The 17518-nt window shown below is 37.7% G+C and overlaps 1 protein-coding gene across 4 annotated transcripts; it reads left to right on the top strand.

The window, feature by feature from the left end:
• The first annotated feature begins 1146 nt into the window (after window positions 1–1146).
• On the top strand, window positions 1147–14344 carry kcnj9 (potassium inwardly rectifying channel subfamily J member 9). Of its 4 annotated transcripts, none has more exons than XM_056743781.1 (9): window positions 1147–1680; window positions 6978–7390; window positions 7664–7877; window positions 8959–9160; window positions 9991–10183; window positions 11037–11234; window positions 11333–11463; window positions 11535–11832; window positions 13813–14344. In XM_056743781.1, exons 2-8 carry the CDS (start codon window positions 7096–7098, stop codon window positions 11808–11810), a joined length of 1509 nt encoding a protein of 502 aa, XP_056599759.1. In that variant the 5' UTR covers window positions 1147–1680; window positions 6978–7095; the 3' UTR covers window positions 11811–11832; window positions 13813–14344. The 4 variants fall into 4 exon arrangements, with proteins under 4 accessions (XP_056599759.1, XP_056599758.1, XP_056599757.1 ...); XM_056743780.1 differs by having other exon boundaries at window positions 12253–14344; XM_056743779.1 differs by having other exon boundaries at window positions 11535–14344.
• The last annotated feature ends 3174 nt before the right edge of the window (window positions 14345–17518 follow it).

Here is a 17518-nt window from a genome sequence, read left to right as displayed (position 1 = left end):
CAACTTTTTCCAAATATATTCTTTTGTGTTCTACGGAAGAAAAAAAGTCATACAGGTTTAAAAAGACACTAGCGTGAGTAAATGATGACAGCATTTTCATTTTTGGGATGAACTGTCCCTTTAAAAACGTCCGTATCCCACATTGCGACAGGAGAGCACGCATACAAAACACTGCAGTGTGTGACATGTTGCACTGACAGGCCCAAAGAATTTCTGAACAAAACTGCGCCATCAGCAGAAAAGCTTTTCTTTAGTCATTCAAGTCAGTTAAGTATGTTTCGCATTCTGCCAGAAGGGGGCAGGATTTGTTCTAGTCTAATTATTGTAAATATATCAATTTTAAAACTCATTTAGTATCTATCTCCATAAAAGCACAAAATGCACACTCAAGTCACCTGCACTATTGTATAGTCTATATTGTTATCAGTTCATAACCTCCTGTACATTATTGTTCACAGTATATATCCTTCTGTTTATATTGTTCATAGTACATACCGACTGTCATATTTTCATAGTACATTCCCATTGTATAGTATTTTCCTATATTGTATTCTGTATTTATTCACACTGTATATCCTGCACTTGCTAATTGCACTTCTGGTTAGACCTAAACTACATTTCGTTACACTGTACTTGTATATGTGTAATGACAATAAAGTTGAATCTAATCTAATCTAAAAATAGACTATGTGTTTTAATAGAGCCCGTGATCATTGCTTATGAAGAAAGAAACGTTTATACAATCATATAGCAAAATATACAACTTCTGATACAGAATAAAACGTTTTTGATGGATTTTTACGTTTTAGAGAGCTATTGATTATGTTTTATATTTATTAAAAAGAACACACTGTAACAAAACGTCCGAATTAAATGTTTTTGAAGCTGTGTTAAAAAAATGTCTTAGATTCAAGAATTTTCTTCCCTAAATATTATTTTTAATTAAATATATTTTATTTAGTTAAAAAATAAAATATTTCAGTGTAACTATATAAATGTTTTAATACGTTTTAATAAAAAAAAGATGCTTAAGAACCGCTAGAAAAATGAACACATGGTTTCTCATATTCATATGCCACACTGACCTCATCTCCACGCCCCTCCCTTTCTCTTCTTCATCCCACCTCTAATTACACAATTCTCAACGCTTTCTGCCTCTATCTCACTCTCTCTTTCTCGCTCTCTCTCTCTCTCTCTCTCTCTCTCTCTCTCTCTATCTCTCTCTTTCTCAAACACCTGCGCAGAGCCGGTGAATCACGCCGAAGCCGCTTCGCTTCCCAACATCTCATCGCTCTGACATTCAGATCGCCTCCATTTTAACCAGAAGCTTCTCCGCAGTGAAAAGAGGACTCCGTTCCCATCGTCTGCACTTGATGAATATTTCACCAGCTCTTCCCCTCCGTGTGGTGTAAGAAAAGCAGACTGCGTGGATTGGATGCGTGTCTCTTTTGTTTCCTGAGGGTGCAATGATGCTGAAGTGATGCTGCGTCGCTCTTCCCACCCGCTGTAGAGCAACATCATCAACAGCATCAGCACCAGCACCGGTATGGCACTGATCGAGCTGCCCAACGTTAGACATTTGGACTAACAAAATCACCGGGCTGTCCGAATTTGAAGTGTTTCTAACGCCGTTCCGGATCGTACTGAAGTTGACGGGTTGAAGAGAGCGGCCGGTGCCTGGTAAGCGTTACTTGTACAGTGTGTTTTCTTATAGCCTCTATGATGGTTACTGTTAAGCTTGATATTAGTTCAACACTATATCTGAATGTTACGTGGTTTTCTGCGTCATTCCGATTTTTTTAGGTGAAAGTGAATTTAAAAACAACCAACAAAACATATATGAAAACATTTGTTAAGGATGGGAGGTTTGAAAATTGTTTTTATAAAATATATATTTCATTTATTATTATTGATCTTCAAGAAGGTTTATTTTGGACGGATAGGATAAGTAACATTGTTTATGTGTGTTTCACAAACATCAGGTTTTACACTTTCTTTTATTCAAGTGATGCTGTAACACTAATTTAAGCATGTAAACAGCAGGCAGTGGTCATGAAAACACACAGACTAGGCCTCTGGTTGTGTAAATGCATGGACTTGCTCGTGTTTGGAATATGGAATATGTCAACGTGTAAATGTTGCTTAGTTTCTGCATCTGACACTCTTTTCTCTGAAAAGACCAAAATTAGAAAACATGACAATCCCACTTTCCATCAGAACTGTGAACCACCCACGCAAACACACACATAAAGAAACACAGGGACAAACAAACACTAAAACACGAGGACACACACAGACTGAAACACAGGAGCTAACAAATACTGAAACATAAACACAAACACACTGCAATTTGAGGATAAACACAAACTCGAACACAAGAACAAACACAAGAGAAAGACACTCACTGAAACACTGTGACTCTCTCTCTCTCTCTCTCTCTCTCTCTCTCTCTCTCTCTCACACACACACACCAAAATAGGAACACAGGGACAGACACACAAAGAAGAACAGAGATAGACATACACTGCAACAGAGAGACAAATACACAGTGAATAACAGGTAATAACACACACACACAGATACAAACACACACTGAATCCCAGACACACACACACACACACAGAGACACACAGAGACAAACATACAATATACAATGAAACACAGGGTCGGACACACAAAGAAAGACAGCAACCAACTCACACACATAAATACAGAGACAAACACACACAAAAACACAGAAATAATCACACACAAAACTGATACAAACACACACAGAAACAAGCACACACAAAATCACAGAGACAAACACACACAAAAATCACAGAGAAAAGCACACACAAAATCACAGAGACAAACACACACAAAAATCACAGAGAAATGCACACACAAAATCACAGAGACGAACACACACAAAAACACAGAAACAAGCACACACAAAATCACAGAGACAAACACACACAAAAATCACAGAGAAAAGCACACACAAAATCACAGAGACAAACACACACAAAAATCACAGAGAAAAGCACACACAAAATCACAGAGACAAACACACACAAAAACACAGAGACAAACTCACACATATTCACAGAGACAAACACCCACAAAACACAGAGACACCCACAAAAACACAGAGTCAAACACACACAAAAACACAGAAATAAGTACACACAAAACTGATACAAACACACACAGAAACAAGTACACACAAAAACACAGAGACAAACACAAATAAAAACACAAAGACGAACACACACAAAAACACAAAGACAAACACACACAAAAACACAGAAATAAGCACACACAAAACTGATACAAACAAACACAAAAACAGAGACAAACACACACACACACACAGAGAAACAAGCACACACAAAATCACAGAGACAAACACACACAAAAACACAAACACACACACACACACAGAAATCAGCACACACAAAATCACAGTGACAAACACACACAGAAACACAGAAACAAGCACACACAAAATCACAGAGACAAACACACACAAAAATCACAGAGACAAACACACACAAGGTCACAGAGACAAACACCCACAAAACACAGAGACAAACACCCACAAAACACAGAGAAAAACACACACACACACACACACACACAGAAACAAGCACACATATAAACACAGAGACGAACACACACAAAATCACAGAGACAAACACCCACAAAAACACAGAAACAAGCACACACAAAATCACAGAGACAAACACACACACAAATCACAGAGAAAAGCACACACAAAAACACAGATACAAACACACACAAAATTCAGAGAGACAAACACACACAAAATCACAGAGACAAACACCCACAAAACACAGACACACACAAAAACACAGAGACAAACACACACAAAAACACAGAAATAAGCACACACAAAACTAATACAAACACACACAGAAACAAGTACACACAAAAACACAGAGACAAACACAAATAAAAACACAGAGACGAACACACACAAAAACACAGAGACAAACACACACAAAAACACACACAAAACTGATACAAACACACACAGAAACAAGTACACACAAAAACACAGAGACAAACACAAATAAAAACAGAGATGAACACACACAAAAACACAGAAACAAACACACACAAAAACACAGAAATAAGAGCACACAAAACTGATACAAACACACACAGAAACAAGTACACACAAAAACACAGAGACAAACACAAATAAAAACACAGACACGAACACACACAAAAACACAGAGACAAACACACACAAAAACACAGAAATAAGCACACACAAAACTAATACAAACACACACAGAAACATTACACACAAAAACACATAGACAAACACACACGAAAATCACAGAGACAAACACCCACAAAAACACAGAGACAAACATACACAAAAACACAGAGACAAACACACAAACACACACACACACAGAAAAAAAGCACACATAAAAACACAGAGAAGAACACACACAAAAACACATAGACAAACACACACAAAAACACAGAAATAATCACACACAAAAATGATACAAACACACACAGAAACAAGCACACACAAAATCACAGAGACAAACACATACAAAAATCACAGAGACAAACACACACAAAATCACAGAGTCAAACACCCACAAAACACAGAGACAAACACACACAAAAACACAGAGACAAACACACACACACACACACACACACACAGAGAAACAAGCACACATAAAATCACAGAGACGAACACACACAAAAACACAAACACACACACAGAAACAAGCACACACAGAATCACAGAGACGAACACACACAAAAACACAGAAACAAGCACACACACAAAACACAGAGACAAACACGCACAAAAATCACAGAGAAAAGCACACACAAAATCACAGAGACAAACACACACAAAAACACGGAGACAAACACACACAAAATCACAGAGACAAACACCCACAAAACACAGAGACACACACAAAAACACAGAGACAAACACACACAAAATCACAGAGACAAACACTCACAAAACACAGAGACACACACAAAAACACAGAGACAAACACACACCCACACCAACACACACAAACAAGCACACACAAAATCACAGACACGAACACACACAAAAACACAGAGACAAACAAAAACACAGAGACAAACACACACAAAAACATAGAGACAAACACACACAAATACAGGAGAGACACAGAGAGTAACGCACACTGATAATAAACTCACACAAACCTGAGGAGATCAAAATATTTAAAGGTACGGTTGAACACAGTCATATTAATCTTGAGTACCCATAGAGTAGTATTGCATACTTTGTATCATCGAAGAGTATTTCGTTTGATCACATTTATATAGGAGAGATACAGCTGTATGATTATTTCCGTAAAAATGCTTCGGGGGTCGGGTTGTTATGGGGAACTAAATCACAAGCACACAATACATCAATGCATTGATTCACTATGAGTTTGTGTTGTTTACACAATGCACGCCAACAAAACATCTTTTGTGATCTTTTAGCACTGGAATCGAACGATCTATCAGTTTCAAACAATCTGCAAATCCAGGGTTATATCCACCGTTTACATAAATTCCATCACTGAAATGGCATTAACAAACAAACACACGTCCACTTCTATCACAGGACTAACGAGCTGCAGCTGCAGGCCCACAGCGCACCCAGTCTTTACGCGGCGCAGCCAATCTTGATGGTAAGAGGGTCATCCTATCGCTCGTCGGTTGACCAGTGGGCGGGCAATATCTTTCACCTTGCTGTGGGCGTGCATTTCCGGGAGAATTGCCCAATAAGGCACTAAGAAAAGTTGTAGCGTAACGGTTGTAGAGAACATGATTTATATTTATATTCAAATCTGAACACACACACGCATCCAGTTTGTTCCTGGACATGTATTAACCTACAGTACTCCTACAGTATTCCATTTATTCTTTTTGGATGGATTTTTGTGTGTGTTTGTTTGTTTGTTTGTTTGTCACCAGCTGAGCCCTGCAAATCCTGAAATATGGCAGGCTGAGATATCCACTCTATTCACAGTCCTCTATTAGACTCTGGAACATTACAATGCTGTTGTGTCTTTGACACATGAGCACATCTTCATAAAGATTCTCTCAATCCATGAAACATTCACGAGTCTAAATGTGTCCCAGACTATAAAGAGAGATCATGATGATCAATCTTCGAGTAGGCGCGATTACTATACTGCCAGACTATAAGAGCTAAATATAGAGTCTCGCTGGACTTCACACCCTCTTATTAACTGTGTAAACACAGCACAAGGGATCAGACTCAGAGACAGATGTTTGTTCACGTCCAGATGGACGCCGTGCTAAAATCTGCTCTATGTTTTTGAGTATAGAATAATCAATGGAGATTTGATACGACACTGGAAGCTGGATGCTGAATAATTGGCAGGAGTTTATTAGCACTTTAACGTTTATTAAAAATGTTGTAAATAAGAAGTGTCCTTCCATTTCCTTCCCAGAGCATTCCTCATTTTTTGCCATACAATTATACTTTATTTACATATATACGCTTTTAATTTTTTTTTTTTTCTAACTACTGAAGTGAGCCATGTTTTTTGAGAGTTTTTTTGAGATCTTTTCTGGTAGAAGTGATGTACGTTTTTTGATTAAAACTGTCTTAATCAACAGTTCATTTGATGTGGAAAATGTTTTTATGGCTGAATTGCACAAACTCATCCATGTAATCTGCTCAAATTCATTTAAGTAGGTTTATTGGATTCCTAATGCAGAAAGTGGAAAGTAAATGAACGTTAATCTAATATAGAATGTTAAACGATAACCGACAGTAAAGTGAAGCCGTTCACGTCCCTGTGGGTGCGAATTACTTTGAAATTCTCCAGAATGTCCCCAGAAAATGTCAAAAAACATTTCACCCTTTAGCACATCTAGATTCTTTTTGGCTTCAACGCTGGTACACTCTGACTCCTGTGGCTCTTTTCTTGCAGAAAGCAGACGAAGGCACAAATGAAATTCTGTGACGAAGAATAAGACTCTGGAGGAGACGCTGTTAACGCACATAATTACACTTGTTCCACTCCTACCTAAAGCCACACACACACACAGATGGCACTCGACAACACAGGGTTCTCCACGTGCCCTGAATCCCTGTCGCTCCCGGTCCCAGAGAAAGGGGAGGAGCCTGCGGAGGAGGCTCCAAAGGATGCTCCACCCACTAGTGAAGAGAACCCATCCGAGGAGCTGGGACACGTGGTAACAACAGATACGGCTCCGCCTCCACAGCCCACAACCAATAACCACATGTCCTTCCAGGACAAGATGGCTGCGAGGGAGGCACAAGCCAATCAGCCCCGAAAGAAACTTCAGGGGGCGGGGCAAGAGAGGGGCAGGTTTGGCTGGGGTAAGAATCAATCATTTGGGATCTGACTGTAATTGAAGATGTCTCACAGGATATATTGTCTGTCTTGTAGCTGAGATTTAGACTGAAGTGAGCTGAGGTCTCTGTAGACAGGATCTGGATGTTCTACCACATGTTAATTGAATCTTTCATTTGAAAGTTTCTCACTTCTCTCTATGTTCTTTATTTAATATGGATTGTGGTAAGCTGTTAATCAAGATGGTTTTCTTCTTGCAAAGAATTTGTCTCTGTCCTCATCTAAATGTGTGTTGACAGGACGCAGCAAGCGTAGGAGGCAGCGTTACGTGGAGAAGAACGGTCGCTGTAACGTACAGCACGGGAACATGAGGAAGACATACCGTTACCTGACGGACATCTTCACCACGCTGGTGGATCTGAACTGGCGTTGCTCTCTCCTCGTCTTCGTCATGGCGTATGCGGTGACCTGGCTCTTCTTTGGAGCAATATGGTACCTCATTGCATACTGCAGGTAGGAATAATATAAACCTTCACATTCTAAAGAAAAATGTATAACTTTGCAGTGTTTTTTAGGATAAGCGGTGGTAAATATTGTGAATGCACAAATTACATTTTAAATAACAACAACAATTTGTCTTTGTCTTTAAAATGAAAATAACAAATTATGCTTTAAGTCTACTTCTTCAGATACGACATATACTGACAGAAATATTTATATTTTTAGTATATTTATTGTTGTACTCAGTCTTTTTTGATGGAGATTTACTTAGTACTATAAAGTATTTCATACTATTTTAGTATTTTATACTATTTATATGTCTTTTCAATAAAGGGACAGTTCACCCCCCCAAAAAATAACATCTGTCATCAATAACATACCTTCGAGTTGTTGCAAATCTGTATACCTTTCATTATTCTCATGGAATCATTGTGTCAAAAGTGCCCCAGAACTGTTTGCTTTTCATTCTTCAAAATATCTTCTTTTGTGTTTAACAGAGCATATATTTTTTTCTTCTATGGTAGTCAATGGTGGCTTAGAACTATTTGTTTACATAATACCTCAGATAATGAACCTCAGGTACTTGATCTTTTCCATCACTGTTCAAAATATGTTAAGTAAGATTTACTTCAGGTCTTTTCAGTAAAAATGTGAGATTAAGTAACACTTACTTAAAAACTGTTAAAAAAAGCTAAATTTACTTTACATAAACCACAAAAAAATTACGTCAAAATCCTAAGGTTGGTTTTGCAGTGTAGCAAATCCTTGATTAAAGTTTCGCTTTAACATTGGTTCCAAATCACATTGGTAATCGGCCATTGTCCAAAAATATTATAATCCTTAAAAATACAGCACTGTCCCTCCTACAGATATTTGTATGGATTTTTTATGCGTTTACACTCATTATCATGACTGTCCACGCTAGAATCGAGATATAAGTAATGTGTAGGTGGACACTTGAAAACAAGTATTCCCTGCCCAGTGAGATGTGAGAGCCAAAAAAGCAAAGCACATGTTTTTCCATAATAGGACAAGTGCACGCTTGTCATGATCTCCTTTGCTGATGTCTAATTCACTCGCTTTCTCGTAACAGGGGTGATCTGGATCATTTAGAGGACGAGTCGTGGACGCCGTGCGTGAATAATGTTAATGGATTCGTCTCTGCCTTTCTTTTCTCCATCGAGACGGAGACAACCATTGGTTACGGTCACCGGGTTATTACAGATCAGTGTCCAGTTGGCACCATGTTACTCCTGCTGCAGGCTATACTGGGATCTATGGTCAATGCTTTTATGGTAGGTGCATACGGAACAAGCGTAAAATAATTAAATAACGCGTTCATATTGGATAGACTAGAATAAAACAGAATCCATCAACCCATGAGCCATGCCATACTGCGAAAGGTTTTCATGGATCATGGCTCGAATTTGTTGGTCTGTGCTCAAAAATTGCCAAAATGGCTCAACCGTGTGTCAAGTTATATCATCCATAACCTGGAGCAAATGAGTCTCTAACTCATCGGTCTGTTTTCTTTTCCTGTCTTAATTCTCCTCCTTATTCAGACCCTCTTTCAATCTTTGATTTCTTTCTGTGTCCTAGTTTTATGTTTTGGTAATGACGAGTTCATTTATATCTCCATGTCCTGGGTCAAAATTTTCCCCGCAGGGGTGTGATTCGCTGAGACAGACACACACACACTTCTAACAAATGCCATGTTCTCTGCTAACTGAATTTATTAACTCTACATGATCCGATTAAACCCATTTTTTTCTTCATATTCATCTTCGTTTTGTTAAGGTAACACTTATGTGTATTATTGCTCATCATTTGAACAAACAGCTTAAATAATAACAAATAACTAACTCACATTTTCCAGCACATTTTGTTGTGGTGGGGTGTGGATTTTTGTATATTGTTTCAAAAAAATCTACATCTAGTAGACAGATTATTATAGAGACATACAGTTGAGTTGATTGACTGATTGGCAGTCAGTAAGCACTTAGCAACCACATAGCAAAGCCCCGGCAACCACCCACATCGCACTAGTATTATGCTCTAGCTCGTAAGAAACTGCTTAAAGATGTGAAAATCAACTTCATATTTTGTTCCTTTGTCTCTACTGTAGGTTGGATGCATGTTTGTGAAGATCTCACAGCCAAACAAGCGTGCCGAGACGTTGGTGTTTTCCCGTAACTCTGTCATCTCGCAGAGGGATGATAAGCTCTGCCTGATGTTCAGAGTGGGGGACTTAAGATCTTCCCATATCGTGGGTGCCAACATGAGAGCCAAACTTATCAAATCCAAACAGACACAAGAGGGTAAGACAGCATTCAGTAATTTACCTCATCTCCAACAGCATTGTCCTCAGTGATTTATTTAGTGACTTTTGGTGCTACCTGGTGGTCACACATTGTAATGCATTGGGTTAATGTTGCAAGCAAAATTGTGCTTTTAAAACGTTAAACATCTTAAGTGGATTCATTTTGTTCATTAGTTTACACAATAGTTTACAAATATGTTTTCTGTACTGCAACTATACTACAAGTGAACTTATATGTACGTTGATAGTTTACTTGTTCAATACTAGCACATTTTTTAGTTTATTAGAGTAAAGATTTCATTTGCACAACAGATAACTTAGTTTAAGAAAAATCAATAATAATGTTTTTTGTGAATTCCAAGTAATATCAATCAAACTGCAGTTTGGTTGTTTTGATTAAGTTAAAAATAAGTCCAAATAAATAAATAAAAACCAGGTAACTAACACAATCAAGTACAATATTAAAAACATATTTTTTATCTGTTTTTGCAAATAAACTCTTCAAGTACATAACAAATATGTTTAGTAAACTACTTCTGAGAGTATTACAAAAATGTATACTAAAGAGGAAACACAATGACAACCCAGGTATTCCTAAAATACTTTCTAGATCAATTTATTAAAAGTATGATTGAGGACGAATATACTTTTCAGTCATTATACTTTTAAGTGTAATTTTAAGTATATTTCTAAGAATTGAATATTTTGAAAAGTACAAAATATATATATTTAGTTTTTAGTTCAAAATAAGTTTACAAATAGCACACTTGCATTTTATGCAAAATTCACCACGTGTTTTTTGATCAGTATAAAGCTAAAGGTGATGTTCTCTGACTCTTTCTGGCTCTTAGGTGAATTTATTCCTTTGGATCAGACAGACATCAGCGTGGGTTTCGAGACGGGAGACGATCGTCTGTTTCTCGTGTCTCCACTTGTGATCTCTCATGAGATTGATGTCCGCTCTCCGTTCTGGGACATGTCACAATCGCAGCTGGAGAAAGAGGACTTTGAGATCGTTGTCATCCTGGAAGGGATGGTGGAGGCCACAGGTCCAAACATACACACACACACACACACACATCTACATATTAGACGAGGATGTGACGCTCGGATGAATATTGAATAGACACGTCTGTTTGATGTACAGGAATGACGTGTCAGGCGCGGAGCTCTTACCTGGCTGAGGAGCTGTTATGGGGTCACAGGTTCAGCCCTATGATGTCACTCGCTGATGGATTTTTTGACGTGGACTACGGAGCCTTTCATCACACGTTTGAGGTTTGTGTCAACGCAATTCAGATTTTTTCCCCATGTTTATGTAACGTTGATTAATGATTGTTTTTTTAAAGGTGAATACACCCTCGTGCTCGGCGAGAGAGTTGGCATTGGCCGCAGCTCGCTTGGATGCTCATCTCTATTGGTCGATTTCCAGTCGTCTGGACGAAGAGAAATGGGAGGGGCCAAATCTGACTGAGCAAACGGAAAAGTCCAATGATTCCGAATCTGTAAGGGAGGGGGATGGGCCCACGTTTATTGTGGGTGGAGTTTCAAATACGCAGGACCAATCAATCGTAGGGGAGCAGAACGGCAGTGTCACGACTGACCAGTCAGAGTCTGAGGCTTAAACGGATACAAGAATGTACCGAGGTATGGAAAATTTTGTGTCAATTTAACTTCGATTGGATTGTCAAGCGGTCCGAGCTTTCTTCTTCAAGTTAGGTTTTTAAATGTATAGTCGCTGATGCCTAGCATAGAATACTTTCCCCAAAGGGGAAATACTTGTGTCTCAACTTGTGTTTAAACTCGTGATGTTAAAAACGACACTGGCTTTTCTTTCACACATCAGCTCTGTTCCAAACTCTTGAGGACTGCTGTCTACGTAGTAAGCTACCTTAGGTATCATATTTTTTAAAACCTCAAGTGATTGATTTGCAACGCAGCGACTCACAACAATAGTGCTTCTCACATTTGGCCACATTCATTGTCAGTATTAAATCAAATATAGTATATTTATACAGATTATTTTTCAGATTTTTGTCAACACTTTTTTTCTTAACTTCATTGCAGTGTATTCTGGGATTGCTTCATTTCTAGTGTTTGGACAAAATAGGAAGCACAAAGGTGATGCCATATGTTCTGGACTGGAACAGACATCTCTATGTGTGCCTATGAAGCCTTAAAATGCTGTCTAGGTAGGCAGCTTACTAGGATGTGGAACTGAGCTATATGTCTGATTTTATGTACCAATCATATAAGTAATCTATCAGTTTTAAAGGAATAGTTCAGTCAAACATAACAAATTTCCCAAAATTCCTTTCACCCTTATGCCATCCCATATGCCTTCTAAACTTTAAGCTAAATTGCATGTGTTGTGACTAGTTGTCGTATAATGTTTTGCCACGAAACATGAAAGAACCAAGAATTTTATGTTATCAACATGTCACTATATAGTTTTGGTTTCAACTTGGCTAAATAATCATAAAATCGGAATATTCAATGATGAATGTAGCATGTGTGTTTTTTTGAGGCTTGAACATTTTGAGTCCCAAATTGGAAGATCAAATTATGTCATATTTACTATTTTAGTGTTCAACTAAAAAAGGTTTCCATTTTCATTTGGAATGGCACGAGGATGAGTAATCATATAAGGAATTTTCATTTTGGTGTGCACTATTCCTTTAAATGTTTCTAATGTCTTTCTTCAGCCAGTGAAGTTTTGACAGATCTGGCAAACCAGTACTATTTTTAAAACAATCTTTTCGAACACGTCTGCGCACGTTGTTCACAGTCACGTTGGTAAGACTCACATGTACCTGGAAAAAGACGTGAACTTGTTACTATGGTTACAATGCATTCCAATTTGCACAATCACAGCACAGTTTAGCATTAGCTTTTTGAAAGTTCGGCAGTGTTAAAATTAGCACTGTCCTCATGACTGCGTTTTACTGCGACTGCATCATGTTGGGGATCTAAATAATAAAGAAAAATCCCCAACAATGAAAGTCAACGCATCTTTCCAACTTTCAAATGAAGTTGATATGGAAATGACCTCATCATCATGTGATCGTTGAACCTTTTGCACCATATTCGATTGAATACAAATACACGTTTATATTCTTTGTTTATTTTGTTTACTTTGATTTAACGTTTCCAGAGCAACAATGCAATTGCTCATTGGTCTGTGACGGTTGAAGATGAGCTGGTTTCAGTCTATTGGCCTTAGGTGAATAAATTGGTGACAATTTCCAACAGCCAAAAGAATAGTTTAAGTGTTATTGCATGCGTTATTATTGAACTATATACTATATTTAATAGCAAATCTGTTTAAAGATAATTAGACCTTACGTTTGCTGAATATTACAAACTTTTCTTGGATTAAGGACCATTTTTGAGTTATCTTTGACATTTGAATAAATCATTAAAATAGGAGAGACAGTACTTTGAGGTCATAGGCCGCTGTTTATATTTGTTTATGATGGTCTGTTTGAAACCAAAACAGTTGAACACAAATGTGTAAATATAATTTATTCAAATTACATCTCGTTTTATGTAAGTTTCCTCTGTGACAATCCTACATTTAATACTGTTTTTTCCATTCCTATTCCAACTTTAATCTGATGAAACCAGACTTATCCTGGATCGGTGACATATTCAATTCACGTCAACTAACACGAAATCGACTGAAAACCTGTGATCGGCAGTTTGACACCTATTGTAAAGACACCTTCATGGGCGATGTGTAAGCACCAGTGTGTGTTTTTGTAATTCAGTTGTGTATTTCAGTAGTGTGTGTGTTGAAAAAACAATCAGTCTGGACCCTTACAGCATGTCACTTTGAAATTTTAAATCATTGTGATTTTGATCTAGTCATTTCATAAGAAAAACTTCTGGGAGTTTAAACTAAATTTAGAAACATCCGAAAATGAATCGACTCTCATTATAACTATTTTTAGGCCATGAGGAGCTCTTTGTGTTCCCCCGTAGTCTTTTACTTTGTGTCGTCGTGTCTGTGGTTTGTCTTTAGCACATATGAAAAGCACAAACTTTGCTCATATGCAGGTTTTCTCATATTGCTTTTGCTGCTGTTGACATTTTTTAAATCTGTCTTTTACGCTTTTTCTGTATAATAATAATAATAATAAAACTATATTCATCCTAATGTCTCACATTCTTTATTCAAACCTTTTGAGCTCCTCCTCTTCTATAGCACAAAGGGTTATGGGTAATATAAGCCCTCATTGTAAGATGCATGCTCAAATATTGAAAATAAATATTGAATAAAAATGTATTCATATTCCCCATCCCTCCCTGTTTCCTAGACAAGTCACGGGAATCACGGGTACTTCTCATGCACCAGTGTGTCCTCTTCTTGACCCAGGGGGATTATGGGTAAATGTTAAAGTATTGACTTTTCTCCGACCTCCTGACTCTTTCGTCCTCTGTCGTCTACCCTCTCTTCTGTCCTCCTGTACTGCTGAGTTCAATATTTCATCTTCATTTTTCTGCCGTTATCGTTGAAAACTTATTAAAATGGCATTTTTTTCTTTAAAGGACGGGCGTTTATTCTTGCTTATGTTATATACGCTTTTTATTTTACCTTTGTTTTCAGTCCACACAAAATAAGTTATTCTGTCTAACAAAAAAACACTGTTTTGTAGATTGTAGTCAGGCCATTATTTCTATCATTGGTCTACGTCACTGTAAACATTTGCATAATGCTACTGGCTGCTTTGGCCCGCCCTCAAAAGACAGTTGAGTCAGCGATTTTGCTCCGTCAATAAGCCACTGGTTTTTTTCTCTGCAATATTGTATGGACTTCCAAAGGCGGAAGATGGTAAATATCTCAGGATAAAATGAACACTATGATCACGACCTTAGATATAAACATTTACAAATGGTTATGTTTGAAGTCCACTGCAGTGTTTGGCTTGCAATGTAAAACCTTTATTTTTTTCTCTTCTGGTCTCTTTGTCAGCAAAGAAGTGTGGAGACTTGCTTATAAACGTAGTCCTCAATCTCCTCGTCTAACTTGTATACAAACCTGCTAATGTTTAACTAGGAATTCGGCAACACTCATTCAAGCAAAATTGTTTATAATACACGTCTTTTATAAGTAGCTTTTCTTAGGTTCACCACAATCAACAGTTCTTGCTCAGGACTTGGGCATTCACGTATCATACACAGCAATGGACCTTTTTCACGTTCCTTGTTGCTCAGCAGCGGAAGTCGTCATGGTTGGGAAAACTTCTATAGCGATAATGGGAGACTACCACTTATATATTTTTTGCATTCCCATTTGATCAAAAAAAAAAGGAAAACACAACAAAAATGTTTTGACTACTTTCAACAAAATGAAAAAAAATATAGAGAGAGTCTGATAACGGCAGTCAAAAGAGAGACTGGTGTCAGCTTTACCATGACTTTCTTAGGAGCTGTATAAGAAACACCCTTGAACTATAATGCAAATCTTTTTTTATGAAAATATAAAAAACTTTGAAGGGTTTACATATGCTGATGACCGATGAATGCATGCGGTTGACCAATCACAACAGACTAAGCCATCTGACCACTCAGAATGTTTCAAAATGCTGTTGAAAGAAAAATATAGCATTTTTACTTGAAGTAAATGTATTCTAGCGGGAACATAATGAGCATAGTAGGGGCTCTTTAAGATGGAACCTTATTGAATCACTTCTCCATTTATGACCAGCTCTGCAGTCCAGAGATTAGTCGACTCGCAGCGCCTGGCAGTACCACCAGGGGGCAGTGATTATAGTTTGGCTCAGTGCAGAGATTCATCATTTCACTATTCTACATAGTAACAGACCTACAGATCTGTATTAAGCCCCCAAAGCTCTGTAGGGTTGTCTTTGAGAGGCTTATATCCAGGCCCACACTGCAGAAAGCTCTGCAGGATTGAAACGCTCATCATTCCCAAAGTTCTACTCATTCTTCTTCATGTTTGTTTATTCTTTTTTCATGTTTGTTTATTTTGTTGTTTAGAATGTTTGTTTATTCACATTTTGTGTCTTTTGGGGAAATGTCCTTTCAGCAATCGGAAATATAGTTTAGTACAATCAGGGCCAATTTAAATCTTCATTCTGCAGAATCCCACACAGTTATTCCTTCCAAACCTAAATAGGAAAACCCAAAACATCTGCAGACTTCTTCTTCCGGCAACAAATCGTAGCGTTATATTCACATTATATTCAAGTAATGTGTGCCATCATGACATATTGAAATGGTAAAAATAAAGCATCGTAATTCGTCAAACTATTTATAATTTGATTCTCTTTACTTTACAGGACACAATTCATAGAATGCATTAAAACAAACAAAGTTGTGTATAAAACTGGGTGATCATGAACAACATATAGGCTCTCTTTCTTTCTCTCTACGGATTGTCACTGTGGATAGTGCTCACACCGTGCTGATCTGAGCTCCAGGAATTCTGGGTCAGTGTTTCATTGTAAGGACGTGTATGTGTGTATTTCTGTGTCTACTGTATGTGTATGGGCTGGTCCCTGTGTAAAATGTATGCAGGGGACACTGTTAAATGCACACAAGTGTGTAGTTTTAAAAATCACAGAACCTGGAATGAACAGACACCTGAAAAAAGAAGAGTATATTAACTCCAAAAATAAAGCTTCGCTCCATCTTATAAGTAAAACATTTTTGCAAGCACTGTACTAGTAACATCAAGGTCATGGCATTAATTCCCAGGAAAAACACATTCTGGGAAAATAAAACAAGCTGCTTTTAATGCAGTGTGAGTCACGTTGCATTATCATCAATTTTTCTAGCAAATGTTTTTCTTCAAAGCATGTTGTGCTTCCTTGGCATCAAACCCATGACCTCGATGTTAATGCACTGCTGTTCCGATTGAGCTGTAGGAGAAGTGGTATAATAGTGTTAATTTAAATTTCATTTAATCCTAAACTACGTGAAACATGCACATGCTCATTAAATTATAACGAGGAAACATTTAGTGTTGCATAGGGTTTTAAATGAACTAAATAAATGGAGAGTCAAAAGTTCTCGATACTTCATACGTTCTTGGTGTTTTGGGTTCTTCCAAGCACGAAAACATACGTGGTTTAATAACAAAATTTACATAATAAAAAGTTCTTTATGGGACTTTCACAAGGCACTCCTATAAGGAGAAAAACAACTTTTAGGTTAGCCTATACCAGCAGCCTTGATTTTACAGGATGGTACACATGCACCTGGATTGCGCTCACTGTAACGCAAACATCAGAGACATCAGAGCGCACTCGACACCATGGCAGTCTCCGCATTAGCGCTCGCGTCCAGAGCTCCACCAAACGGCAAA

The sequence above is a fragment of the Triplophysa dalaica genome, chromosome 3 (assembly GCF_015846415.1).
Source record: "Triplophysa dalaica isolate WHDGS20190420 chromosome 3, ASM1584641v1, whole genome shotgun sequence".
NCBI classification, from domain to species: Eukaryota; Metazoa; Chordata; class Actinopteri; order Cypriniformes; family Nemacheilidae; genus Triplophysa; species Triplophysa dalaica.
Note: the sequence above shows the minus strand (reverse complement) of the source record. Positions and strands in the feature narration are given on the sequence as shown.